Consider the following 27,676-nt stretch of genomic DNA (forward strand, 5'->3'; position numbering starts at 1 on the left):
TGTTTGAAAAGTCTTAACTATATTGATTATCATTTTCCAAAAAATAGAAATATTTATAAACTAATGATGTGATTATTTGCGTACTTTAAACCGATCCTTTGCATGCTTTTAACAGATTGCTTGATTTTTGCCATTTGGATATTCCAGGAAAAGTAGTGAGTGGCAGTGCAAAAAATTATTTGAAAAAAAGTGCAAAGAGATTAAAATTTTGCAATGGCAGATCCTTCTCAGCCTCCTGCTGGAAGGTGTGTGTGTGTGTGTGTGTTTGCATGCATGCATGCATGTGAAATTCCCTTGGAAGAAGGGTTAATTCAGTGAGAAGTAAAGTGGCAAACAGATTTTACTGTGGATATCAGTGAGCCTTTTCATTCTATCTAGTTTGTTGATAGGTACAAAAAATAATTTTGAACATAATTATTTGGACCATGTTATTTCAGATATTTTAATACAAATCATTTCATTGTTCTGTGTAGGTTGCAAAATACTGCTTTTACTGTACCTGTGGCTCAAGTATATAATTACTTGGTTAAAGCTGTGCCATTTCATAGAACCACGTTGAGCTAAGTGGCCTCTCAAGAGAGAGACTAGATCAGCCTTCTGCCTTCAGTGGATTTTTAGGCAGCAGAGACCAGGAGTCCTGTGAAATTCTCTGCCCGGGTCAGGCTGGTGTACATGTGGAAAGACAGAGGCAGGTGAAAGGAGAATGGTCGCATCTGGGACCCATTTGTCTCGTTGAGGGGAACGTGGGGAGATGTGGGTCTTTTTGAAGATGTTAAGTGATAAATCACTGTCTCTCTCTCCCTCGTTTCCTACAGGGCCCCTGTGTCCATGATGAGGACTCTGGCCTGTCGCTCATAGGAAAACCTGCCCTTCAGGCTCTTTTGTACCATTGCCATTTTTATGAACATTTGAATCAGATGGTAAAACATTGTTACCTGGGACGGTATATGTTTGACCTGAATTGTTCTGCTCTTAATGGAACTTCTGAAGGCAATGATTTAAATGGTAAGTATATTATATTTATATTTTTAATAAAATGTAACATTTCTTAAACTGTTAAAAACCTATGTGTTTGTTACAAAATATTTGAAAAATAATGAAAAGTACACAGGAAAACATTCATCTCTAGTCCCACTACCCAGAGGTTGCCTTTGTTACCTTACAGTGTATTTCCTTCCAGTCTTCTTTCTCTGTATAGCTTTTGTTTATTTTACATAATTGTGTTCATATCTTATGTACATTTTTGTATTTCCTCTTTTCACTAAACATTGCCTAAGCATTTTTCTATGTTATAAATTTTCATGGAAACCGTTTTTGACATCTTACTAATGTTTCATAAGTTATTTCATGCCCTTCAGTAAAATTTTATAGTTTTTTCCTCTATTAATATCTTAAATTTTTGGAAGGTTCTTCCCAGGCAATCAAGAATGAGACCTTTCCTACTAAATTTTCTAATTTGTTTTGCTAATATATTGAAAAGCTATTTGTTTTTTGGAATGTTACTCATTTATCAAAATATATGCCGAAATCTTTTAATTTCTACTTGTTTGTAGATTCTCTTGGATTTCCTAAGTATAAGATCTTAGCACATATAAATGATAATTATGTCTCATAATAATAAATGATAATTTAATAGTAAGAATAAAAATAATTTTAAGATAAAAATAAATATAAAATAATAAAAATTTAAAAATTTTTAAAATTTTAAAGTAACGTTAAAAAATCTTGGCATAATTTCCCACAGAAGAGGTACAAGAATAGAACAAAGAATTCCCAAATGTTAACATTTTACTATATTTGCCCTCCTACACCATGTGTATGTATGTGCGTATAAGTGAAATATATTTATTTATATGCATATATACATATATATATATATATATATATATATATTGTTTCTGAGCCATTTAAGAGTAAACTGCAAACATGAAGTTCCCTTACCCTGAAATACTTAAATGTAAATTTCTAGTTCACTTTTCTGCTCGCTTCTTGGAGGCATTGAGAGGAGAATGACATTTGATGAAGTTCTTGAACATTCTAAACAAATGTCCCTGTGAGGAAAGTGACCGCTTTAATTGTTTGCATTTCTCTGTATCTGTGTTACCGGAAGCATGGCCCTTGAACCAGCAGCACTGACATCTGCTTCCAGCTTGTTAGAAATGCAGATTTACGCCACCCCCCACCTTGACTTGGGGAATGGAATCTCTGGGAATAGGACTCAGGAAACCACTTTAACAAGCCCTTTATGTTCTTCTGCGCTTTGAAGTTTGGGAGCTGGTGCTCTTGCTAAATTGTGTTAGATTAAGCTAAAGCACAGTCAACTAATTGTTTTAAATTTTTTTGTGAAACATGCTGTATATATAAATTAATTAAGAATAATAAAAATTAGGCACACTTCTTTCACACTTCTTTAGTTCTGGATTGGTTTCATGTAAGGAGTATTCTTTCTGTTAATCGTTACAGTGCCCAGAAGACTATTCACGTTGACAGTTTTCTTGTTTTCACAGGTTTAGATGACTCATTCAAGTTTTGGAGGGCTCCATCTCGGATGTCCAGTCAAGATCGAGATCCAAGTTCTCTCTCCACTTTGGAAACAATGGTACTTCCAAAGAACGCATAAGTGCTGCATTTTGAATTTCTGAAAAAAATTTGAATTTACATAGTGGAGGGATAAGAATGGATGTGAAGTATAAGGTTATGACCATAACAACTGTAATTTATTTGAAGTGCCGTCTCTTGCAGAACTAGTGTCTGTCTTGCTCAAATAAGTGCACTGAATATCCTTTTAGATGAATTTTCAACCTCTTTCCTACCTTTTTTGATAGAACTGGAAGTTCAAAAGTTTTAAAATGTTTATCAGTAGTAGCAGAAAAAGAGAACAGATCCCATATGATTAGTAATGCTTGATTACTCTGAAATTTTGCTTAAGGACAAGGCAGTTTGAAGAATGTTGATCCATTCAGATGATTCCAGTGTGGTACTAATGATTTTAAACACATTTCTAAATGCTTTCATCAAATAGAAGCTTGTCTTGATTATCCGAAATACCTGAAATTTATGTACACCTGCCTGCCTTTCTTCCTTTTTTTTTTTTTATTTATAAGGTGCTTTGCTCTAAAAAGTTTGAGACACTAAGTATTTCTAAATAATGACATGCTAGGTTTCATTTGTTTTATAAGCATACAAAATCATTCTCAACTGGAAAACATTGCAATGTATTTTTGGAACAATATACTGTGTTGTAGGACCTATTAGGAAGGCAAAGCCTTGAGACCACTGCTTCCAGGAGCAAAAATAATATGAGAATTAAATAATTATACAGGCATTAATAAGATTCACCTCCTACAGTTTCTCAAGAGACTGGTACTTTTTGCTAAGTTTTAAGAGACTTTTTTTTTTCTGAGTCCCTAGACTCAGAAGAGTTTATGTTTAGTGCTAAATTGAACCTTTATTTAGAAAAATAGAATAATTACTCCAATTCCACTAGATGTCATGCTTTCTTTTGCAAGCTAGAAATAGTGTGTATCTTTGTCTCAATAAGAGAAATAATGACATGATTCAATGCTAAAGGGAATTGTATTAATTGGTCATTTAGTTCACAGAAGTACAGCGTTAATATGTGCTTAAAAATAATTCTTTTTAGGTTACCCTGTTTGTTTAAAGGGCTGTAGACTAACTTTGAAATCTTTGTACATTCCTCAGTTCTTTGCTTATAGTAGGTATGCAGTAAATAGTAATTGCTCTAAATAACTTTGAGTTAGCTATTTTGTAGATATCAAGTTACATTTTTTTTTAATTAATTAATTTATTTTTGGCTGTGTTGGGTCTTTGTTGCTGTGCGCGGGCTTTCTCTAGTTGCGGCGAGCGGGGGCTACCCTTCGTTGCAGTGTCTTATGTAAGATTTACCTTCTTGTAGCTTCTCAAAAGACTAGTATTACCTGTTAGAATTTTTACAGTCAACTTTTTTCTTTCTTTCTTTTTTGGTTTCCAAACAGAAGAGTTTTGGTATTGGTGAATTACTCACTGAATTGGTGACTTTTATTCACAAAAATTAATCTAATTACCCCAGTTCTACTAATTGTCATGTTTTCCTTACCATATGAGATATACTATGTATCTTTTTTCCAGCAGGAGACAAATATGGAGAGTTTATTCATTATACCATTACTTTCTTTCTTTCTTTCTTTATTTTTGGCTGCGTTGGGTCTTTGTTGCTGTGCGCGGGCTTTCCCTGGTTGCGGCGAGCGGGGGCTACTCTTCATCGTGGTGTGCAGGCTTCTCATTGCAGTGGCTTTTCTTGTTGCGGAGCATGGGCTCTAGGCACACAGGCTTCAGTATTTGTGGCGCTCGGGCTCAGTAGTTGTGGTTTGCAGGCCCAGTAGTTGTGGCTCACGGGCTCTATAGTGCAGGCTCTGTAGTTGTGGCACATGGGCATAGTTGCTCCACGGCATGTGGGATCTTCCCGGACCAGGGATCAAACCTGTGTCGCCTGCATTGGCAGCTGGATTCTTAACCACTGCACCACCAGGGAAGCCCTTATACCAGTATTACTTTAAACCTAAACTGTCAGTACCCAGACCAACTAATACTTTCTCAGGTATAAGAAAATGTTGAAGTTACAAATTGAGGTATCAGTTGAGTGGACGTAAATCTTGCTAATGAGTTTATCTGGTTATTTATATCATTAATTTGTATGTCTCCCAGAATTGAGAAAAGATACAATTTGTTGATTGGTTTGTTTTTCCACTTTGTCTTTCTGAGGAAAGCACTGCCTTTTGATATGGGTCCTATCATCCAGTGTGCTGTTGCTGGGTCATTATCCTTTCTGTGCTGTTAATGCCACTTTAGGGACTTAAATGGTGTTATCTAATGAATATTAGTTTAGTTGATTGCGACTTGTATGTTTTGTAAATTATAGGTAGAGTAAGGAGTGTCATTGTTACCTTGGGGGTGTTGCCCAGGTAAATAAATGCCTTTTCAGAGATGACTTCCCTCAACTCAGTGTCTCCTTCCCCAGGGGAGGAGAGGTCAGGTATCAGTTGTTTTTCCTCCTGAAATCACATTTCTACTTCTCAGAAATACCCGAACTAGATAGGTGTTTATGCCTAGGACAAACCAGTTTGTAGCAACAGCTTTAAGAACAAAATTTGATCTTTTCTGCTGCTCTTGAGCAGAATTATGTCTGTATTTTTAAAAATCTGTTTTATCAATTATCAAAAAAAAAGGAAATGTGGGTCATTTGCTTTTGAGCTTTTCTTTGTGAAATATGTGATTCTTTCAAACTTCCTGGAGCCCTAATTTAAGGAAAACTGGTTTTACTTTAAGTTTATTTAAACATTTATAGAGAAATTTTACTCATGGGTCGTCTTAGTCTTTAAAAAACTGAAAATCATTTTACTATTTTACAGAAGAAGAGATTAAGGCATGGAATGAATAAGCGTCTTGTGTAAGGTTCCAGCACTGCTAACTGGTGGAGTGTTATTTGAATCCAGAAGTGTGTTTGGCTCTAGAGCCCAGGTCGTTGGCCATGATGTTTTGCTCCTTCACTACAAAGCAAGATACGATCAGTGCCGAAATAGATGTTACTGTCAGGGTGCAGTGAGCTTAGATTAGAAGGAATGTTGAAATAGGGAGTGATTTTGTGTAAGAAGTGGCAATTGAAATGGGCTTGAAAGGATCAATCCCTTTTTTATATTATGTACACATTTTCAAGGAATTAAAAAGATACTCAAATATGTCTTAGAATTCAGTACCCACTTATGAGGTTTGAAAGTCTACTTGCGAACATAAAGCGTAATTAGAAAATAGCTGAATGCCAAGCTGTGTGGTACTGAATGCCTTAGATATTCAGAAGATGCAAGATGGGGTTGTTTTGAGGGTGGGAAGAAGGCTGAAGTTTGATTCCTGGTGTAACCAGGTGGAGTTAGCCAGGAGAGCTGAGTCCGGTTTTGGATTTGAAGAGATAAGAGATAACAGCTGTAAAGATATAAAGACATTTCAGCAAAGTAAAATGTCGTGAAGCATTACAAAGGACATTAGAGACAGATGAATTGACATTTGTTTGATGGTGGTTAAAAGTTATTTTATAGAACAGGATGACAACATGTTTATGTATTGATGTGTATTATTAAATATAATCAAATGAGCGTCCGTTGAAGATTATTTTCAAGCAAACAGGATTTGAGCATAGTACTAGAGCAAGTCAGCTTAATACTTTTTTACCTTTATTTATTAAAATAGTAATATGTTGACATAGCAAATTTTAAAAATATAGATAGGCTAGTAGAAATATAAATCACCCCTAATCAATTTTTAAAACACAGTATATTGCTATAGAAAGAAGTTCTTGTGTTTTCTCAGCCATATGGGGTAAGTTATAATGCAACTATTAGATGCTTTCTAAAATCATATTTTCAAAATTTGTGTATCCCTTCCTTGGACTATACGGAGGAAAGTCATGGCGTTTATTAATGCCTGACCTTGGTCACGAATGGCAACTTAGCGTTCTAATGAGGCAGGTATTTAGTGGCCCTCAGAAGCTCTCTTTTCCTGCAGTGAATGCTATCTCTGTTTTCATCAGTAGTGAGGACTGCTTGAGTGTTTGCCAACTGAAAGGATGTTCAGTGAAAAGATAAAGGATTCTGGCCTCCTTGTCCTCTTAAATTTTCTTGTGTAACCAAGGGAGCCTGTGGCAGGAGCCAGGCTCGTTCATCAGCTCCTGCACGGTTGTGATGCCAGTCTCCGTGTGTGCTTGTTGCTTCACACGCTAAAAGTTATCTGGATGTCTATTGACAGGAACCGGTTTTTTTTTTTTTTAAACACATCTCTTATAACCAATTGTAGGTAAATATAATTTTTGAAATGTCTTTAGGTTTTTTTCCCTGTTATGTAGATCTAATGTTATATCAAATAAGGCATTTTATACGTGCTTATTTATGAGTGATTTATTTAGACTGAGATTTATCCAGCCTTCATTTTTAGATGACTTTACGTGCTTAGCTTACTTTTTTGGCTACAGCTTCTGTCACTTATTTCTTATTACTGTAATGTCATACTTGAAGTGGTGAGAGGCGATTGAGGTCTTAGGTTGACAGAGGGAATTTTAAAAACTATGTATTAATTTCGTGTGCCATTTTCTTCAAATTTATATCCTCTTTACTATCAGAAACTGCAAATGAAAATAACCTTGGGTTTTGTTTTCATCCTGTTATATCAAGTCTAAGGTACCTACTTTAAGCGTTAGAATAGATATGTAATCAATATGCAAATATCGTGAGCTGTACAGTATCTGGGTTTGCGGTAGGGTTGATTCATAAGTTCTGTTGACAGCTTACCTGTGTGCATGCACGGACCTGGAGCTTATCCAAGTATGGAAAGTTCGTGCTGTCTCAGAGAAAAGAAAATTGATGGGAAGATACAGTATTTTCCACATATGAGGTACTTGACATCAGTTTGGGCTTTTTCAGTTTTAAGGCTTTTACAGCCAGCTCATTGGTAAACCTGTGTGTGAAATTGTGTTTGTTTTCTACAGAATTTCCGTTACGTTTAATGTTTCCAAAAAATGTATTCTGAAGAACAATGTCAGATATTGCCTGATTTTTAAAAACAGTTCATTTGTGACATGGGGAGAGGTAGAGAACAATCTTTTAGTACTTCTGCGGATTCTTTTAGAGGCACTGTTACAATTTGTGTGCACCATTTGAAGCTTTAAACAACTCTTTTATTATGAATTAAGAAGTGCAAAATATCTCGAAGGACACAACGAATTATAAAGTAGGATTTTTTTTTTAGCCTTTCAACATTTGAGCGTAAGTGAGAATAGGCTTTATCAGGACCTTAAAATCTAGATGGGCTTCAAATCAAAACTTTGCTCCTTTGAGTTACTGATTTATATAAACTGTAACAGGTCCTATAAGAAGAAGTAGAAAATGCCATTCAAAAAACTGTTTTAACTTTCAAGATGTGGAGTGTTTTCCAGTTATACAAACTAGTGTACTTTCGTAATAAACCTTTTTGTTCGAGGATATCTTGTATATAAATTGCTCGTGTTTCATTTTCCAATTAGCAATGTTAATGAGTGACTGTTCCGAGTATAGAATGATTTTCTTTACTGATCCCTAGGTGGCAGCTTCGTCGGCAAGTGCTGAACTTCAGCCGCTAGTGCTCTGCACGGCGCCTCTCCCTGAAGCCTCACATGACCCGTTTGTGGCTCAAGGTATCCTTTTAGGAAGACATTCTACTTTCAAAAATAAAAATGATAAGTTGGTCCAGGCAGATATGTTGAAAGTAAATGTTTGGATAAGAACCAAATTAAATAAGTCACAGAACAAACTGTCTAGATAAGAACAAAATGAAATATCACAGAACATGATAGAATAAATAGATCAGAAATTAACAAAACAAATACTCTTAACTAATAAATGGGAATTTGGCCATCAAATAAATAGTCTGATTGCCATATGGTTTCCTATTAGATAAGAATAGATATTTGGTGTTTGAATCGAGGAACTAATGAATATTAATTAGCTTCATTTTTTTTCCCTTTTGTGAAAACACCTCAATTTACCACAGTAATCCACTTGAAAGTGATGCGAATGGGGTCATAAGTATTTTGCAGAGCCTATGCTTTCATTTTAAAGCACACAAAGTGTTTTGAGTCTTTATTTTGTTAGAAATGCGTGATGAGTAGCCTAGGATTTATTTTTATTAATGACAATGTATCGATTTTAGTCTTTGTGTTAGGCACTGCCTCCAACTCTATTATGCTTTACGCTTTATATATTCATATAGATTACAACCTAACTTTTGTTTCTTCTAAGACAGTAGATAGACCTTTATTCAGTAGCATGAAATTCCTAACCTATATGGAATATACTACCTAAAAAAAAGGTAATTTTAAGCACTGAAATATAAGCATGTGCAGAGAAAATGCTTTCTAAAACTTTAGAGATACTTGCTTAAGTAAGATTTTACTCTGAATTTTCATTACAGTGTTTGTTCCATAACTTCCTAAACAATGTCTTGTTTTGGTTTTTAGTAATTTATGTTAACAATATACAAAAGAGTTTAATTATAGAAAGTACTCATTTGATCCTCTTAAGAACAAAAGGAGCAAACTCAGTTTGTTTTAAGTGGCTAAGGACACAGAGCATGAAATGAAATTTGATAATGAATTTCATGAATATTTATTTCTAAGAGTGTGTTACGTTACTATTTTTTAAACAGCTTTATTGAGATATAATTCACATTCATACAGTTCACCCATTTTAAGTGTACAGTTCATTGCTTTTTAATATATTCACAGAGTTGTGCAATCATTACCACAGTGAGTTTTAGAACATATTCATCACCCCAAAAAGAAACCTTGTTCCCATGAGCAATCACTCCTGATCTCCCCCATTCTCCCCAGCCCGAGGCAATCACTAATCTACTTTCCCTCTTTATAGATTTGCCTGTTTTGGACATTTCATAAAAATGGAATCGTACAATATGTGTTCTTTTGTGTCTGGCTTCTTTCACTCAGCATAGTATTTTTAAGATTCATCTGTGTCATAGTCTGTATCAGTGATTCGTTTTTTATTACTGAATGATATTCCAACATATGGATATACTATATGGATATATATGGATATATGGATATACTGCATTTCATTTACCCATTCATCGGTTGATGGACATTTGGATTTTTTCCACTTTTTGGCTTTTATGAATAATAATGCTACAAACAGTCATACAGGTGTTTATGTGAACATACAGTTGTGTGGTTTTTGTTTGTTTTTTGGTTTCATTATTCTTGGCTTGGATTTATTTTCAAGGATTGTGTTTAGAATATATATTCATGCACAGTTTTACTGGTTGCCAATTACTTCAATGTATGCATTTGACAAAAAAGTATTTTACTCCTTTTTGTTGAATCTGCCAATGAACCTTTGACTAGTACTGGAAAGCATTAAATATATTTTGTCAGTGAGCCTTAAGACTAAAGCAATTTTGTTGTTACATATCTTTCTAAATTCCGTCTCTTTAAAATAGTTAGTGTTAAGATAAAATTTTTTTAGTGATAATGAGATTATAGTTCCCTCAGCTGGAATTCTCAGTGAAGGATTTCTCCATGAAGCTGGTCTGTCCTTTTATTTCTTGTTCTGTTAATTCTTGATTAACCAGGGAATTACTATGCCCCAAAGCAATTTAGAGCAGGATGACGAGAATTTTCCCTATCATGTACATTAGGGCCACTTTAGATGTCCAACTTCTCATTTTTAAGTTTAGTTTCTAACTTTTGTAAAAGAAAAATCCTTTTATGTTTTAAGAAAGCCTTTAACAGAGTCTCATGATCTATAAGCGTACATTTGATCTACAAAGTTGAAAAGAATCATTACAAAATAAAAATCGTAGTATGTTTGAGTATTACAAATATAAATAACTGAGATAGTTCTCTCCAGATAAAACATTAATTTTTTTTAATATATTGAATGAGTTTGAATTTCTTAAATGTTAAGCCCTTCCTATTTTATTGGTATTCTTTTCTTCTGTATGCTGCCCTAGAAGTGCTGAAGACATGTAATACATCTTTTGTGAATATATAAAATTTTCCCTTAAAAGCATTTGCACTATTTCTGTGGAATTCCCTAAATTTAATTTTCCCAATTTAGTTTAAAATATCAAATCTGTCTTGACAGTATATAGTCCCAAAGGGCCTCCTCCAAGGAATTAGTTAATTACAAAGGGAAATATTATAACTTTATAATGGAGAAACCTAGTAGACACCACCTTAATCCATCAAATGGCCAAAGTTAACACCACCCGTAATGGGACAAATAGGAATCATGTTTCTCCTGATATAATGTCCTGAAGATCTAATGACGAGGCAACATCAAACATCAGACACTCTACAAGGGAACTAGCTTGTGTTCCTCACAAAATGTCCAGGTCCTGAAAAACAAAGCAAGACTGAGGAACCCTTCCAGTTCAAAACCCAGAGACATGAGAACTAAATGCAAAGCAGATCTCGAATTGGATCAAAACAAGAAAAAGAACTTTTTCCTTTTGCTGTAAAAGATGTTGATGGGACAGTATGCAAAATTTGGAAAAGGTCTATGGATTAGATAGTACCACTGCATCAATGTTAATTTCCTGGTTTTGATCATTGTACTGTGGTTATAAAAGACAAAGTCCTGTTTTTAGGAAGTTAACTTAGGATTAAAGGGGTATTTGTGTGCAGCTCACGAACAGTTCATAAGAAGCTAGGTAGGTAGATAAAATGTGGTAAAATACTAATATTTAGGGATCTGGGTAAAGGTATACTGGGAATTTTTGTACTCTTGTACTTTTCTGTAAGTTTGATTTATTCAAAATATAATGTTTCTTTAAAAAAGAAATAAGAAACGAAGGTCATGAGGGAATCTTGAGGCCGATTAAGCTTTCTTGTTAGCAGTACCCTGCTGAGTCTTCTAGGAAAGTTCCCTCATATCTTCAATTCTAAAATCCAGAATCTCTGAAAACGGAAAGTTTTCTCAGAACACAGGTGGCAGTAAAACTTGCCCGTACCTGCATACAGTTGGCTGCAAAATCTGACCAATTCTAGTTTGAGGTTGTATTTGCTTATGTATTCATCCTGCTTGCTGTGATTATGTGTCTGCTACATTGCAGAAATATTTATTTCCTTATGGGGTGATGCCCAAGATTCCATTGGAAGTGTTAATTAATATATGGTACACGTACCTTATTACTTTTCTAAAATCTAAAAATATTTTGAATTCTGAAACACTTCTGACCCCTAGAGTTTCAAAAAAAGGATTGTGGAGCATTGGTTTGTGCCTCAATGTCTGAGTGCTTGGGACACAAAACCATGCCCTGCCCTTCTTGTCTTGGCTAGTACACTGTCACCCAAGGTAGGCACACACACCCTTGTGTACATGCATGTACACACACACACACACACACACACACACACACACACACACACACACACACACACACACACACACTCTGGAGGAGTTGGACGTCTGACTCCCTGGCCTCGGGGTTGAGGTGTGTTGAGCAGTTAAGGGAATTTCCCAGCCATCTCTTCTTTGGCAATTTTAGGAACTTTCCTCTGATTATCAAAACTTGTGAATATTGTACATAACCACAAGGTAAACAAAATGGTGATAATTTTCACACTTATTTCAATAATAGGTCAGCATGAAACTGCATCTCCACGGCTTCCTCATGATTCATCCCTTTCTGCTCCTCTGCCCAGACAGTGTGTTTTTGTCACTCCGCCTCTTCTTTCCGCGATGTGCAGCCTCCTAGACAGCCTCTTGGCAACGACTCCAGGCGACACTGCAAATGCTTTTCGACAAGCTCGTCTCATAGAGCTTCTTTGTAGGTAAGAGATAAATACTCCCAGAGAGGCGTGTAGACCGCAGGCTTTTGCTTTTGCCAGAATTGTCTCGACAGTTTTTATTTTAGATCTGTTAAAGCACTTGGATGGGTTTGTTATGTTGACTGTTAAGCTTCACCAGCTCCCCGTCCTGATGTTTTTTAAACTCTGAAGTTCTGAAACCTTATTTGTCCTCTGCCACATTCAAGGAATATCATGCAAGTCACCTTGGTCATTCAGAATGGAAGAAGGAGTTTTGGGGTTCATCTCCCTAGCAGTCATATCAGAGTAACATCCTTGGTTTGAAAAGTCATTTTTAAAGTTCATTTGGAGTTATTTAGTTATGGGAGCCTGAGAGTTTTATTAGAAAGTAGTCTGATAAAATTTAGGGAAATCATGATTTGGTTCTTTCATTTATCTAATATTAATCAGTGTCTGACATAACTTTTTCTGATTTTCTGATTGGCTATATGGTATAGTTAAAAAGGCCAAGGATATTGAATTCCGTCTGACTTAAGTCCTAATTAGAGTTCATTCTCTCACTAGTGTTGCAGCCTTGGGAAAGTAACTTTAATCTCTGAAGTGTCATTAATAACACCTAGTTAATGGGGTTACTGTTAGGATTAAAAGTGTTGTTGTCTAGGGTACTCTCTTAAGTGTTCCTTTTCTCCTGACATGTGTTTATTCTAGCCAAGTGTACCTACCTCCTGTTCACCACACATTCATTTGCATTTCTCTGTCTCTGCCCTTTGAACATTCACTGTCTGAAATGTCTTCCTCCTCTTTGCCCAATCACAATGCTTTCTCTTTCTTTCTGGGATAAGAACAGTCTAAAAAGAAAGAAGTCTGCCTTGCTTCCCTTCACTCAGTTGTGATTACTCCTTTACTCTGCCCTTTATAATAAGCAGCAAGGTGTGAGTTTGTTCTGTTTACATTCATTTGTCATCTTTTCTACTTTGATGCCTACTAGAGTTGAAAAAAGGAAACTGCTAGTTGATTCCTTCTTGAATGTTTCCTGCCTCAAAAAGGGTCAGAATGGGGCTTTAGGAATATTCTTGCTTCTCCAGAGTCAGTTAAGAGTCTGTTGTGACATTGAGGGCACAGAGGTATTAAAGGCTCTTTTATGGCAAAGGCTTATATTTCCATCCATGTTCTTTATTTCTGATTAAAAATTTTTTTTCCTGTTTGTTTTTCATTATTTTGTTTTTTACTTTCTAAATCAGAACTTATTTCCTGGCAAATGTTTTTCCTGTTTTAAATAGGGACGTAACCACCAAGATCTTTCTCTTGTTTCTTTTCCTTCTGAAAGGGCTTTATTATATTTTATTCTGCTTTTAATAGGTTTCATTAGATATTTTTCTTAGAATTCTTTGTTTCCCACATTTATCTGATGAGATCTTTTCCTGTGTTCTGAAATATTGTAGGGTAACTTTTTATAAACGTTTATTTCCTTTATTTTGTAAAAATCCTTTTTCTTGAATTCTGTTCATGGTTATATCCGAATTTCTTAAATTCTGATTACTGAATTAGTCTTCAGCAATAAGCATACCAATCATGTGAAGGGTGCTCCTTCTCTGTCCTTCACAGCGTCGCAGATGCCACCCTCATAGAGACAAGCGTCCAGGAGCTCCGGGCCCTGCTGCCTGCGTCACTTCCTGTTGAACACACTCAGGCTCAGGTAAGCGCCTGCGTCTGCACGTGCGTTCGTTTACCCTTAAATGCCAGAAACGTAAACTCTGCTGAGGATATACTAACCACAGGAGAAGGTTGAAAATCTCTCAGGATATACGTGGTATGACGAGGTTATTTGAAATAGGTTACTTAATAGATGGTAGAAAAGAGCAGTGAGGTTTGAAGACCTAGATTGTATTCCTGGTTCCATCATTAACCAGCTAGAAATGTTTAATCAAGGATCTGGGTATCTTTGAGCACCGTATTAAAAAAAGGGGATGTTGTATAGCCCACCTTCCCTGTCTGTGATTTTAGGCTGTCTCTGTCATTTCCACATAAATTGAAGTTGTGAAATACTTAGTGACTAAATTCTGTGTATATTCAAAACTCAGTCTAATAAGAATAAATTTATGTTTGTTCCTTCACAGATAATTTAGTGTAGTTGCTGCTAATAGAAGTGTTATCTTAACATCAGATTTTGTAAGAAGGGCTGCACGATTGATTTGGGGTGAGAGGTAATCACAGGTGGGCTAGCAGTGTCTTTTGCCTTGCGCTGTCTTCTTTGAGCTTTCTGAATAAGGCAGACCCCCCGGGACAAGGATGGGTAACACTGTGCATCATCTTCCAAGCCCTGTCCCAGTGCAGCGTTTTCATTTGTGGGTGTGCTTATTTGCGTAATGGCCATCGCCTCCATTTTTCTGTCTGTCCATCCAGCAAATCTTTATTAAGGGCCTACTGTGTACCAGGATCTTCCCTAAATGAATAAAGCAAAGACCCTTTCCCTCAAGTTGGGAGAGTAGATAGTGAGCAGCTACATATATGCCTGATGATGTCTTAGACATCGAAGAAGAATAACTAAAAGCAGGGACAGGAAGTGAGGTCAGAGTTGGGGGGGCAGGGCTTTTCCGCATGGGGTGGTCAGGGAGGGGCTTTCAGACAGTGACGTGTGGCCTGACGTTAGTGAGGAAGCTGGTCCTATGGGGCATAGCAGGGCCCCTGAGAGCTGGCCTATTCAAGAAGCAGAAAGGAGTGGCCAGAGCGGAATCTGCGAGGCGGAGATGGGGCTAGAGGGTTCAGGGCTCCATGAAGGCAGGGCCTTCCTGTTTCATGCCATTGTGTCCTGAGTGTCGGGCACCGTGCCCTTCCCATGGCAGGTGCTCATTCAGTCCCTGTGGAATGGATGAATAATAACAGTAACAAACCTTCATGGGTGTTTGTTTGTGTGAATTTATGTAATCCTCACATCAATCACATGAAGTACCATTAGCGGCCCTGTTTTATAAAGGAAATGACTGGAGCCCAGAGATGAGTAACTTGCCCAGGGCCACTCACACAGTAAGGGGCAGAGCCAAGATTCCAGCCCACGCAGCCTGGTTCTAGAAGCCACTCTCTTACTGTTGCACTACCTAGCCTTACGTAGACTAAATGTTCTTGCCTTTTTGTCCTTATATAAGATCATTCATTCCAGAAAAACTTTGGAGCATATGCTTTGCCACATTGTGTTATAGGTGCCAGTGATGCATCTGTGAACAAAGCAGACACATACCCCTGCCCACATGAAGTCTGTGTCCTCGGTACAGGAGACAGACAGTAAACAGTAAATAAAATTTAACTGTTTTATCGGATGGTGATGAATGGTGTGGAAAAAAAAAAATGAGGATGGGGAAAGGGGAGACAGGTTGATGTTTTTCTTGTCGGTTGGTCAGCAAAGGCCTCCTGGAGGTGAGATGTGAGCGGATGCCTCGGAGGTGAGGAAACAGGCCGTGGGTTGTGGGCAGAGTGTGTGGGCAGGACTCTGCATGGCCAGCCTGCAGGCAACCATGGTACGAGGGTTCTGAAGCATGGGGTTGGCTGGTTGGTCTATTTATTTGAAGACAGAGTTTCAAACATAAAAAAAGAGTCACTTTATGAACTACCATGTCAATAGCTGATTACATCTTCAGTATGGTAATTTACAAAAGAATCTTTGACAGCTCAGTTGTTCTCTCTCTCTAATGCTTCCTGCTGGCTCTCACCTCCCATGGTTTATCTATTTATGGTTACACCATACCTGGAGAGGGCAGACTCGCTGTAACTTCAGTAGTGTAGTGTATGAAGGGATCAAAAAATACTTCACAGCAATAAGGAAATTAAATTTCACAAACTGCTTGCATTCTACCCAATAGGAAAAGTGTAGCGCCACCTATACTTTTATGTAAAATATATCTGCAGATTAGATAAAGGGAGTACCTTTCATCAAGAGAAGTAGGGCAGAAGAACTATTAGGAAATAGTCTGAGGCCATTTACCATAGAGGCACTATGCCTCCACAAATGCCCAATGGTCCCTGCTCTCACAACAGCAGCCGAATAAGGTGGGAGGAAAAACTGTGAGTGTGTGTGTTTGTGTGCACACGTGTGTACAGAACGAGACAGAGGCTTCAGAATATCTCTGTAAAGTTCATTTATATGGGCTGTCTCATTGCCTGGGGATAGTGGGCAAATGAGTCCTCGCAGTTTATTCTTAAATTATTACATATCCAGAGAATTTTTTTTTTAAAGTACTTTTGCCAGTTAATACTTTTTATGGTATTAGTATGTATCAAGCAACATTCCAGAGATGTTTTTATTGGTAATTTTGGGGAAGATTTAATTTTTCTTTTGTAACTAAGAACAGTATTTTTATGCTGAAGGATAGTTGAGGCCAAACATTGGACATGTTTGCATTTTATTTGTAGCAATAACTAGGCTATTAAGCTGGCTTTTCCCACCCCTCAGTTGTACACTTTAAAGAGTATTTTATAATCTTTCTTTACAATATTGTAGATTTTTTGGTTGTGGACTGCCTTTTTTGCTTCTTCCAGAGTATTGATTCTACAGCTTAGCTACTTGAAAAATACAAAGACTTTCTTTCTCTAAATAGAATTCAGAATTTGGTTTTGGAAATATTGCTTTGTTTGGTATTATTATAGTTGAGAGTGTTAATGTGGCCATGAATGACATGCTTATGAGAAAAATAATGCTTTGTCTGCTGTGTATTCATTTTAGGTCTTTAAAAATTATGATGAATATTTTATTACTTTTTATTAACTTATGTTACAAAGAAGTGACTTCTTATAATGCATAGAGAGCTAAAATACTTTATCACTGCGATGGGCTTTTCATATGACGTGCTTTGTTTTACTTTATGTCCTCTTTCGAATAGGTGTCCTTTCTCCTAGAATACCTGTCCTCTTTGTCCAGGCTTCTGCAGTCATGTTTAGTGGTGGATCCTGACCTTGTGGTTCAGGATGAGCTTCTGAAGCCTCTTATCACAAACGTCATCAGAGTTCTCACCATATGCACCAAAGATATATCAGGTAAGCTTTATTTTTTTAGTTTAGGATGAAAGTAAATAACACCGAGGAAGAATATCGTACCTTGCACCAGGTATTCAGATCAAGGTCACATTTTGGGTTGTTCTTTGCCAGTATTTTGGAAGCCTTTTATAATGAGTTTTATAGTTTGGATATTTTAAGTGGTTCCAGGAGACCATTTGAGGCAGTTATGTAGTATAATAAAAGACCATTCCCTGTGCTGTCATTTTAAATGAGGGTAAAGTTCTTTATGAAATGTTAGAAAGTGCACTAAGTATTAGAGAGTAAATTATTCTTATAGTCTATGGCTAAATAACAAGTTTAAGCAAGTCTAGAATGCAGTATCAGAAATTTCCTAAGGTCTGGAATTTTTTTTTTTTTTGGCTGCATTGGGCCTTTGTTGCTGTGCGTGGGCTTTCTCTAGTTGCAGCAAGCGGGAGCTACTCTTTGTTGCAGTGTGCGGGCTTTGCATCGCGGTGGCTTCTCTTGTTGCGGAGCATGGGCTCTAGGCCTGCGAGCTTCAGTAGTTGCAGCACGCGGGCTCAGTAGTTGTGGTGCGCGGGCCCTAGAACGTGCGGGCTTCAGTAGTTGTGGTGCGTGGGCTCAGTAGTTGCGGCGTGCTCGCTCTAGGGCGCACGGGCTTCAGTAGTTGTGGCACACGGGCTCGGTAGTTGCGGCTCGTGGGCTCTAGAGCACAGGCTCAGTAGTTGTGGCACACAGGCTTAGTTGCTCCACGGCATGTGGGATCTTCCCGGATCAGGGCTCAAACCCGTGTCCCCTGCATTAGCAGGCGGATTCTTAACCACTGCACCACCAGGGAAGTCCTGGAATTCTTAAAAAATATACTTTGATGAAATGTTGAACATAGAGCTTAGTAGGCGAGAAAATTAAAACAACAAGGTTCGTTGTCAAAATTAAGATATGATAATTGTCTAAAATAGTTTATAATGAAGTAATTGATCATTTGATAATTCTCTTTGCCCATCAATTCATTCTTATTTAGTCCTTTGAATTTATGGATTTGCAGGGTTTAAGTCTGGTAAGTGAAGTGGTTTATGATGCCCAGCAAAGCCGGTCCTCAGTGTCTCATCAGTACTAAGTTATCCCAGTGCTAGAGCAGCAGTAATTACTTACATGGAAATTTTACAAGTGGCAGTGATGTCCTGACTAAGCTAATTAGGTTACACCATGCGTTCGCTACAAGGGTGATGTCTCCCTACACGGAGCAAAAAGTGATTCTGGAGGGAAAGGGGCGGGGGAGAAAAATCTTAGCTGCTGGAGGGGTTTGTGGCCCTCAAAAGCTCAGCTCTACTCAATAAAATCTTATTCCTTAGTATTTAGTTCCTCTTGTTGGGTATCACTTGAGAAGCTTTGACGTTGAGCTCATGGAACATGCCTGAGAAATATGCAAGATCAGTGCTAAAAAGCTGGTGTGAACACGGCTGTGACTGGAGTGCTTTTGATCTAATGCTTGATCCCAAAGTCACATGACAAGAGGTGGCCTGCATGTTTTGGCTGCCACTGGCTGCCTTGTGGATGTTTTATTCATTTCCTTGCTTTGATTTGGGGCTTTGAAAATTAAATTAAAATGGTATATATTTTAATATTTAAGTATATGGAAGTTATTTAACCCATAATTAATTATGCCAAGTGCTGAAAAGAAGAAATGTCAGTAATATCTGAATGTATATTTAGCAGGTGGTTAAGTTAATAGTCATTTTCTCATATCTTTCAAACATTAAACATTCACTAAAATAATTTTTAAGAAATTAAAATTTTTTTCTGGAAAAATAACAGTTTTGAATGATTTTATAAAACATTGATTATACTTCTGGTATATATTTATATGACTTGATGATTTTCATATATAATTTTATATATCTTAATTTATATGTGTAAATAAATTACATTAAAATTATTCAGCAAGCACAGTTATAAAGTTAAATGTGAATAGCTTTTTAGTTTTTAATTTAACTTTAAACTTAAATATTTTATTTGACCATCGTAAGCCTATACTAAATAAAGCTAGTAAGCTTTATATTTATTCTTTTTATGTGTAAAGTATAAATATATAGATATTACATAAACAGATATATGGTATCTGTGAAATTAATATTTCATGGGGATTGTGATAAGGTGACATATGATTAAAAAGACTCCTATTTATAGAGCTGATAATGACAAAAAGGTTGAGAAACACCAAAGGTTGCTACAATCCAAACTCCCTGGAAGATGCTCTTTCCCAGTGCCTCATGGGTGCTGAAGAACACTGAGGGGGGAGCCTTCAGTTCCTTGTAATGAGTTTGACACAGTTGGCAGATAACTGCTGGCGCTGTGGCCACAGATGGCTGTCCTAAGGTAGCTATTGCCCTCCAGCTCCCATTTGCCTAGTAGAGAGAAGGGAAAAGCTGTTTTTCCTCTAGAAGGTTAATTGCTGCACCCTTAGCCGTACATAGGCAAAGCTGCAGAATCCTCTTTTGTATCATAGTTTTCCTTTTGGGGAAATACTCTTTTCTGTTCTTCAAAGAAGTTTCCTTTCTTTACTGCTGTGACCTTGGCCATTATGTTTTCCCCTTTCACCCCTACACAAAGCTGCTAGAGGGGATAAAGAAAACAGGAGAAACTTCACTTTTACAGAAGTAGCACAAGCAATGACATGTTTTTATGATGTGCCCAATTGTAGTTCTGAGGCTATGGCTTAATATTCAAGTTGCCAGTTTCTGCTTATTGTTGAATATGCTTTAATAAGAGGAGGATGTGCGAGTGTGTATACATTTGTCTGTAGGAGGGTGGGTGGAAGAGAGATCTTTAAGAAGCAATGAAAAGGAGAAATTAATTGAAATAAATTTTGGATCATGTTGCATTACATTTGTCTTCATTTGATGAAATACATACCTCTTATTTCATGTGTAATGAAGTGTCTTGGTGAGTTTTTTCTTCTTTGTGTTAATAACTTGAAATGTTTTGATTAATTTTATAGATATAGAGTTAATATCGGCTTTTTATCAGACATGGACACATTTATTTAACCTTCTGGCCGCACTCCTGAGGAAAGCTGGCCCTGCCTCTTTCCCATCTATTACGATGGGTCTGGCCAGGTACTGGGCGACGGTGGTCGGTAAGAAGATAGTCTCTCTGGGTTTGGGGTTGTTCTGCTAATAAAAATTAAGATAATCCCTTATGTCTGATTTTATATATAATTTATATGTATTCTCTAAAATTAAGTAATTATGGCATGGTATATGAAAGAGGAACAAGGTACTTGCTTCGAGAAATTTGCAATGCTCTTGAGGAGCCCAAAAAATGCATTTTTAAAAAAATGAAACATATGTCAAGATACTGTAAAAAAAGTAAGAAAAGCCTATGGCATTATGAAGACACATATGATGTAATTATAAAACAATGAGATAGATTTTCTTCTGTTGATGTAGAAACCCACCTCTTTTCTCACACATACGCATTGTGAGTGGGTAAAGCTGCCTATGTAATATCCTGCTTACATGATAACTTGGAAAGTTATAATAAAAATAGTGTCTTGTCTTGAGACATGAGGATTTTCTGATAGCCAAGGGTATAGTGTAGTTAATTATTTTTGTAAGATGTTTTCCATATAGTAGTTGCCTACTACAATAAACAAATGATTGTTTTTTATATTACTGCTGTCTTTAATTTTTCATAAAGTCTCTTCTAAATTTTAGCATAGCAAGAGCCTTTTTTTACGTAAATGTATATAAATAACATTTGTTACCTTTTAAAAATAGCCAGTTAAAATGTATTCAAAATTGAGTTCTTTTAAGTTTCCGCTAATTCAATTGACTTATTTTTTCACATTTCATTTTATCATTTGGTCATTCTGTAAACTTACATGTATGGTACATTTTGTCACCAGAGTAGTAGTTTTGAAGAAAGGTTATGGGCAAGTACATGTTCAGCAAGAAACAGAATTGTTAGTTATCTGGATATAGGAGTTCTGAGTTTACCCTAAGGGGAATAGTGACCATTTAGGGATTATTATTTTGTTAAAAGAGATAAAAATTGAAAGAGATTGACCAAGTGAGTGATTAATATTTTCCTCTTGCATCCATGGTGTGGGGCAGGGGGGAAACTGCTTTATCATCTGAATCACCAGGAGTACAGAGCAGCATGCTTTACGGCCCTCATATGGGGCACCTAGGCCAGCTGGTCAAATCTGGCCACTGCCTGATCTGGTAAATAAAATCCTGCTGGAACACAGCCACGCTTATTCATTTCCTTACTGCCTGTGGCTGCTTTCCTGCTACAGCGGTGGAGAGGTGAATATTTGTGACAAAGGCCCATGACCTGCAAAGCATGAAATACCTAGTTACCCTTTGACCCTTTGCAGAAGAAGTTTGCTGACCTATGATTTAAGACTGTTTACCTGACACTATTTCCCTAGTGATAAAATAAAGACATATTAAATTCACAATCTTTCTACAAAATATACACACGGTTTTATATAATAATGGTGCCAATAAAAAACAACCTACTACATATACTGTTAGCTTTGATAATAACAATGTTAATGAAAATATAACTAATAAGAATGATCATTGATATTCCTTACTGAGGGGTTGTTTTTGTTTGTTTTCTGTTTCTCTTATCATTTTCCATCCCATGTGCCCATACGCATTTAAGACATATTAAGTCACTTTGTAACTTATCTATAACAGTTTTTTCTCAAATCTGACTAACATTTAGACATCATTTAAATGATTCCCATGAAACCTGCTGACTAAATTTCTTTTCTTATGTTACTTAAGAACATAAGAATTTCTATAAGCCTGAATCTAGGTAGAAATTCTTACGGTTATAACTCTTAGACAAGTATAAATCCAAAATAATATAAAAGTAAAGCACAAAATTATAAACCAGTGCAGTCAAATTAATAAAATTAATGTAATATAGCAAACATTCTTCTGACTAAATTTAAATCAGTGCTCACAACAGGAAATTAATAATGACTGCTTCAGTTTAGATTCTTTTGAATTTGTTTGCCTATTCTTTCCTCTCTGTTATACTTGCAGATCACTTCATAATCACTCTTGTTCTCTCTCTGAACTACTTTGAAACCTTTGTTCCTGCATTATGCCAACACTGCAAGCTGGGTCTTGTTTTAAGTACTGTTTAGCATCAACTTGTTTGAAAACAGAAAAACAATCACACTTATTTGTAAAATAGTAACCTAGATAATCCAGAGTAGAGTTACATTAACTATTTTTTAAGGTTAGCACTGAAATAAAAACTCAAAAACTCTAGAGTGTTTTTGGGTCCCCCAGTAGACCCCAGAGGGATCAGTACTCATTTATATATAATCCTCTTATTTTAGATCTTAGCAGATATTGTGTATATGTACACTTGTACACACACACACTCACACTCATATAAAAAAGAACCTATATAAAAAGAACAAAATGAAAATTAGATTCCTTCATAAGTAGGTTGTCTTAGTACTGTTTAACTTACCTTTAAACACTACGGTTATTCGTGTGCTAATAAGCTTTACTTCGTTAGAAATAAAAAAGCTATAAACTTCATTACTCAAATAAATCTGATTAACTTCTTTAATTTGGAAGAAGTTTTCAGTCATTTACATATGGAGTTATTCTCTCTTTCAGATATGTTCTGCAGATGTGTGGGTTTGTCTAGCACCTGCCCCACTCTGTGTACTGCCAGCCTGCAATTCCTTTCTCTTCTCCTGACTGAAGAAGCAAAGACGCATCTCCAGGATAAGGACAAAACAAGTTTATGCCACAGTCCAACGATGGCTTCACTTCTTGATAAAACACAGGAGAGTCAGAAATCTCTAGAACAACTTAATGAAGTAATTCTTCAGGTATGTGATTTCTTAATTTTTCAAGATTTGGTTTAGTTTTTAAATGAATTGACTTTCAATCTTGGTCTTGTAAGAATTTTTTTCAATCATTTGAATTAAAAAACAATTAATGCTCATTATGACCATTTAAATAATAGAAAAATATATAAAGTTAAATTAACCATCTCCTCACCAGTCTCATTCATCTGATGCTGACCGGTTTCTTTAATACACATGATGTAAAAATTCAAAATGAAACCTTAGTAATTTAAATCCGGCTGATTATCAAAATAGTTTGCCGGATCATGACCGGAATGATCACGTTTCAGGTATACAGGTATAATTCATAGTTTATCGCCACTTTCAAGACACGTTTACATCTTTGAAAATATTTTTACCTCAATGGCATTTGGCTTCTACTGTAAATGAACTATATGTTTAAGGTGTATGTCCGTGGAGGAAGGTGGACGTGGTTGGCATATTTCTGAGAAGATGCCCCCTTTCCAAACCGTGCTGCCTATTTTATCTTGTAAACTTATTTTTTGCAATCCTAAAATATGAAAAAAGAATTTTGTTTCATCAAAAACTTTCTAAAGCCACTAAAGTATTGTTATTTTATATATAGATTAACAGTTAAAAATAAATGGGAAGTGTTTCCTGAGTTGCACAGCTTTTTACAAATAGGAATATTACTAGATTTTTCAGTATTAAGAATCCTTTTTAATAATAATCACATTTAATAAATCAACTATACTCCAATAAAGTTAAAATGAAAAGAAAATAATCATGTGGTTTTATGATTTTCGTCTTCTCACTGCAAGGTGGGTCAGTGGTGGGTGGGCGCATTGAAGGGTTTGCTTCTGCTTCCCGGGCAGCCAGCCGCGTTTCACAGTCAGCGTGTGTTCTGCCCACTTGCTGCCGTCCCCGGGGCCTAGGGTTCTGGGGTCTTTGCGCCTCCCAGGCCCGGGAGGGTTGTGGTCGCGCAGGTCCTCCTGGCATGGCCCCCTGTGTGTTTGGCATGACAGCCTGATTGTGTTGGGGTGCGGAGGTGGCGGAGGCACGGGCAGCCCCCGGCCCCGCCTGAGCTGCCTGCGGAGGGGCTCGCGGGCTCCTCGGGGACTTCTGTCCCCCTCGCCCAGCGGACTCTAGTGGTCCTCATGGCACAGGAAGGAGCCTGGTAGGGGCTCCCCGACACTTCTTCTTCTGTCTCAGCAGCTTCCTGAGGAGCTGGAGCTCTAGGGGACAGGTCCCCAAAGCATTCCTCAAAGACACCTATTCTTGGGAAGCCACCACTTCCTGTAGCTCCTCCCTCACTCATTCCACTCGATTTTTCTTAGTTTAGAACCCAAACTGGACACTGTTCTAATTGTCTCAGTCACCATCACAACAATAGGCTTGATTAACTGAGTCCCATGATTAACTGAGTCCGATTTTGCACTTTAAGGAATACGGTTGGCTCTCCGTATCTGCGGGTCCTGCCTCCATGGAGTCAACCAAATGCGGATTGACAATGTTTTTTAAAAAATTTTCAGAAAGTTCCAAAAAGCAAAACTTGAATTTGCTGCATGCCCAGCAACTATTCCCATAGCATTTACATTGTATTAGGTATTAGACGTAATCTAGAGATGGCTTAACGTACGTGGGAGGATGTGCCTAGGTTATATGCAAATACTTCACCATTTTATGTGAGGGACTTGACCCTCCGCAGATTTTGGGGTTCACGGGGATCCTGGAACCAATCCTCTGTGGATACCGAAGGACCACTGTGTTATAAGCAGGAAACTAAAATGTACACTTTACCGAAGTTCTCCCCCAGCCCCGATGAGAAGTCATTACCAGTTTCCCAACTTTGGCTTTGGCAGAACACTCTTCTCCTGGGTGAGGGGCCTTTGCTCGTGCCAACGTGTTTTCCTCTTCAGGGAAACAGAGGGTATCTCAGTGGTTTTCCTGATGATTAGCTAACTTTCCTCCCTATTTCTTCCACATTGCAAAAGATATAAGATCTGTGTGGATATGGATATGTTAACCAGTTACTTAAATCGTGTTTCCTTATAAATCATACTCTTCTTGCTCATGTAAACAGTAGAATATGAATATGTGACTTCTGTTAGAAGGGCACAGAAATTTAAGACAAAGGAGAGAAAGGAATTGTACCTGTGGCAGTTTATGAGAAAAACGTATGCCTGACATGAGATGGGGCGTTTATTAATGAACTTGTTAAACTGCAGATACTGTGTTTTCTTTACAGTGCCCTGCATAAAGATGATATGTGAATTAAAATATTGTTAGAATGCATTAAGCAGCAACACATTATAATAAATCGCATATGTTTCTTAATATATATCCATGTGGGCCATGAATTGTGCCGGGAGTTATATAAAGCAAAGTAAACTATAGTCTTTAAATTATCAGAAAAAATAGTATTCTGAAATTGCCCTTCAAAGGTGTATTTAAATTTTCTGTAAAACTTTACTCAAAAAATATTAGACGTGTGACCTTAGGCATATCACTTAACCTTTTCTGATTCGGTTCTTCGATGCAAAATAGTAGGATTGTATTACATTATTGCTCAGTTTCTGCTGGCTCTAAAATTCTCCGTCTCCTGATAAATTATTATATTGTTTGTAACTTCAATTAAAATGTCTTGACAGAGAATCTTTTGTAACGGCTGCTTTACAGCAGTATCCTACGGATGGTACATGTTGAAAGTTTGCATTTGGTACTCATCTCTTAAATCACGTATGTTTATTTTTCCATAATTTTTGTAATTCTGTATTGAGGCAGTTTCAGGGTGGTTTCAGGTCAGAAACTGTTAGCTGTCTTTTGAACATAAAATATTGAACACATTTGACTTAATGGAGATTTTGCCTTCTCTAGTGAGATACTCAGTATGTTTCATTTGCAAATACATATAGATAACAAGATTAGTAAAAGCTATCTCTATAATAGGTCTTGTCTGTAATTGATATGTTGGATTATTTTTACTCTTTTTATTTGATATGATATCTGAGGATAGTAATGCAAGGAAACAGCAAACTCTTATGTCACATTTTAGGAGGTATGTTTTGCACTACTGCTCAGTGAGTGGTAAAATTCAACAGTAAATCTGTTGGAGAGAAGACTTGTTATATATTTGAGATTCTGCTGTGTTAGTGAATGTTCACTGTAATTAAAAAGGCTTTTCTCTACTTTAGTACCTTGTGGAAAGAAAGCAAAAAGTCTAGATCACCTAGTATATAGGAGGAGTTATATCAAAAACTGCATAATATTTAAACAAATTACATTGAGTCCTCTTATTTTCTTTCTGCCTATGGTTTCTCGCTCTGTATCCTCTTGATTTGTTTTGCGTGTCCGCATCATCCAGTAGCTAGTTGTCTGTCACTTCACCTGTTGTATGTGGAATCTTAGCCTCCCCTCCCGCCCCCGGCTCCTCTCCCTTGCAGGGTGTCCTGCCCTGACGCTCACAACTCCTTGTCTGCAGCAAGAGCTAAGTGGGAGACGAAATTAAATCCTGTGCTCTGGCCTTCGGTCGATGTTGAAAAGTGTGTGGATTTACTAGAGGTTAGTTCTCTCTTTCTTTCTTTCTTTCTTTTTTTTTTTTTTAAGTTTTGGGTTTTCATACCAGTTTTACCACCTACACATTTTAGAGTGCCAGTTTTGTAAGTATTTTTAACCAAAGTAGGGAACTTCTGCCACCTTCTCTCATTTCCCTCTTCTCAGAGGTGACTCCTTGTACCTCTTTAGCTTATTATTTTATAGTTTCCCTTCCATGTCTCTAAATAACATGCTTGTATTTCTTTATCTTGATTATTTAGTTTTGGACTCTGTTGATTTTCTGGTGTGGAAAATGAGACTTTTAACTCTCTTTCCATGTTCCACCTACCTACCCAACCGCGGTGGGTTTCCCTCTCATTCCCCCAGTATTATATAGCTTCACATTGACTAGGATTAGGCAGGGTGTAGTGTTAAACTGTGAAAACGGTATACACAATTGAACCATGTTGCAGTGTTCACCTTTCTTTTCCTGCACAGCTTTCTTTTTCCTTAGAGGTAATTGTATTATTTTTCATTTGATGAGTTTTCTCTTATCACTGGAAAGCTCCTTGTTCTTTGCCAGCCATTGAATGTCTTCCTAGTATATTCAGAAATGTCAGAACTTGTATCAGCTTCATCTTCCGGAAGAAATGACTCCCGATTCCTTCTGACCTGCTTGGTGCCCAGTGTCATCCTGGGGTCTCCATTCACTTCCTTCCTGGGGAATTCCTTCACCTCTCTGCCTTCTCCTGTGACCCATGCCTTCTTTTGGTAGAGTTTCTTTTCCAGCAGCTTCCAGAGAAAAGGCGCATAGGAGGCTTTTTTGAAATCTAGCCACGCTTCCATTTAATTTATAGTTTGGCCAAGTGAGAATTCTGGACTGGAAATCATTCACTTCAGAGTTTTAACAGCATTTGTCTATTTCCTTTAACTTTTCATGT

General features: G+C 37.0%; 1 protein-coding gene across 6 annotated transcripts in view; it reads left to right on the plus strand.

Annotated features, from left to right (window-relative positions):
• RTTN (rotatin) overlaps window positions 1-27,676 on the plus strand; it is a 142,542-nt gene that overhangs the window by 86,575 nt on the left and 28,291 nt on the right. For all 6 annotated transcript variants that reach the window (XR_009005111.1, XM_057527198.1, XM_057527197.1 and 3 more), the window contains 8 exons: window positions 816-1,005; window positions 2,508-2,599; window positions 8,122-8,215; window positions 12,178-12,370; window positions 13,952-14,042; window positions 17,218-17,371; window positions 20,349-20,486; window positions 23,005-23,222. Coding sequence is in view for 5 of the 6 variants with exons in the window: in XM_057527198.1 (XP_057383181.1) it covers window positions 816-1,005; window positions 2,508-2,599; window positions 8,122-8,215; window positions 12,178-12,370; window positions 13,952-14,042; window positions 17,218-17,371; window positions 20,349-20,486; window positions 23,005-23,222 (1,170 nt within the window). In the remaining variant the exon portion in view is untranslated. The remainder of the gene's footprint in view (window positions 1-815; window positions 1,006-2,507; window positions 2,600-8,121; window positions 8,216-12,177; window positions 12,371-13,951; window positions 14,043-17,217; window positions 17,372-20,348; window positions 20,487-23,004; window positions 23,223-27,676) is intronic.

The sequence above is a fragment of the Balaenoptera acutorostrata genome, chromosome 13, assembly GCF_949987535.1.
Source record: "Balaenoptera acutorostrata chromosome 13, mBalAcu1.1, whole genome shotgun sequence".
Lineage (NCBI taxonomy): Eukaryota > Metazoa > Chordata > Mammalia > Artiodactyla > Balaenopteridae > Balaenoptera > Balaenoptera acutorostrata.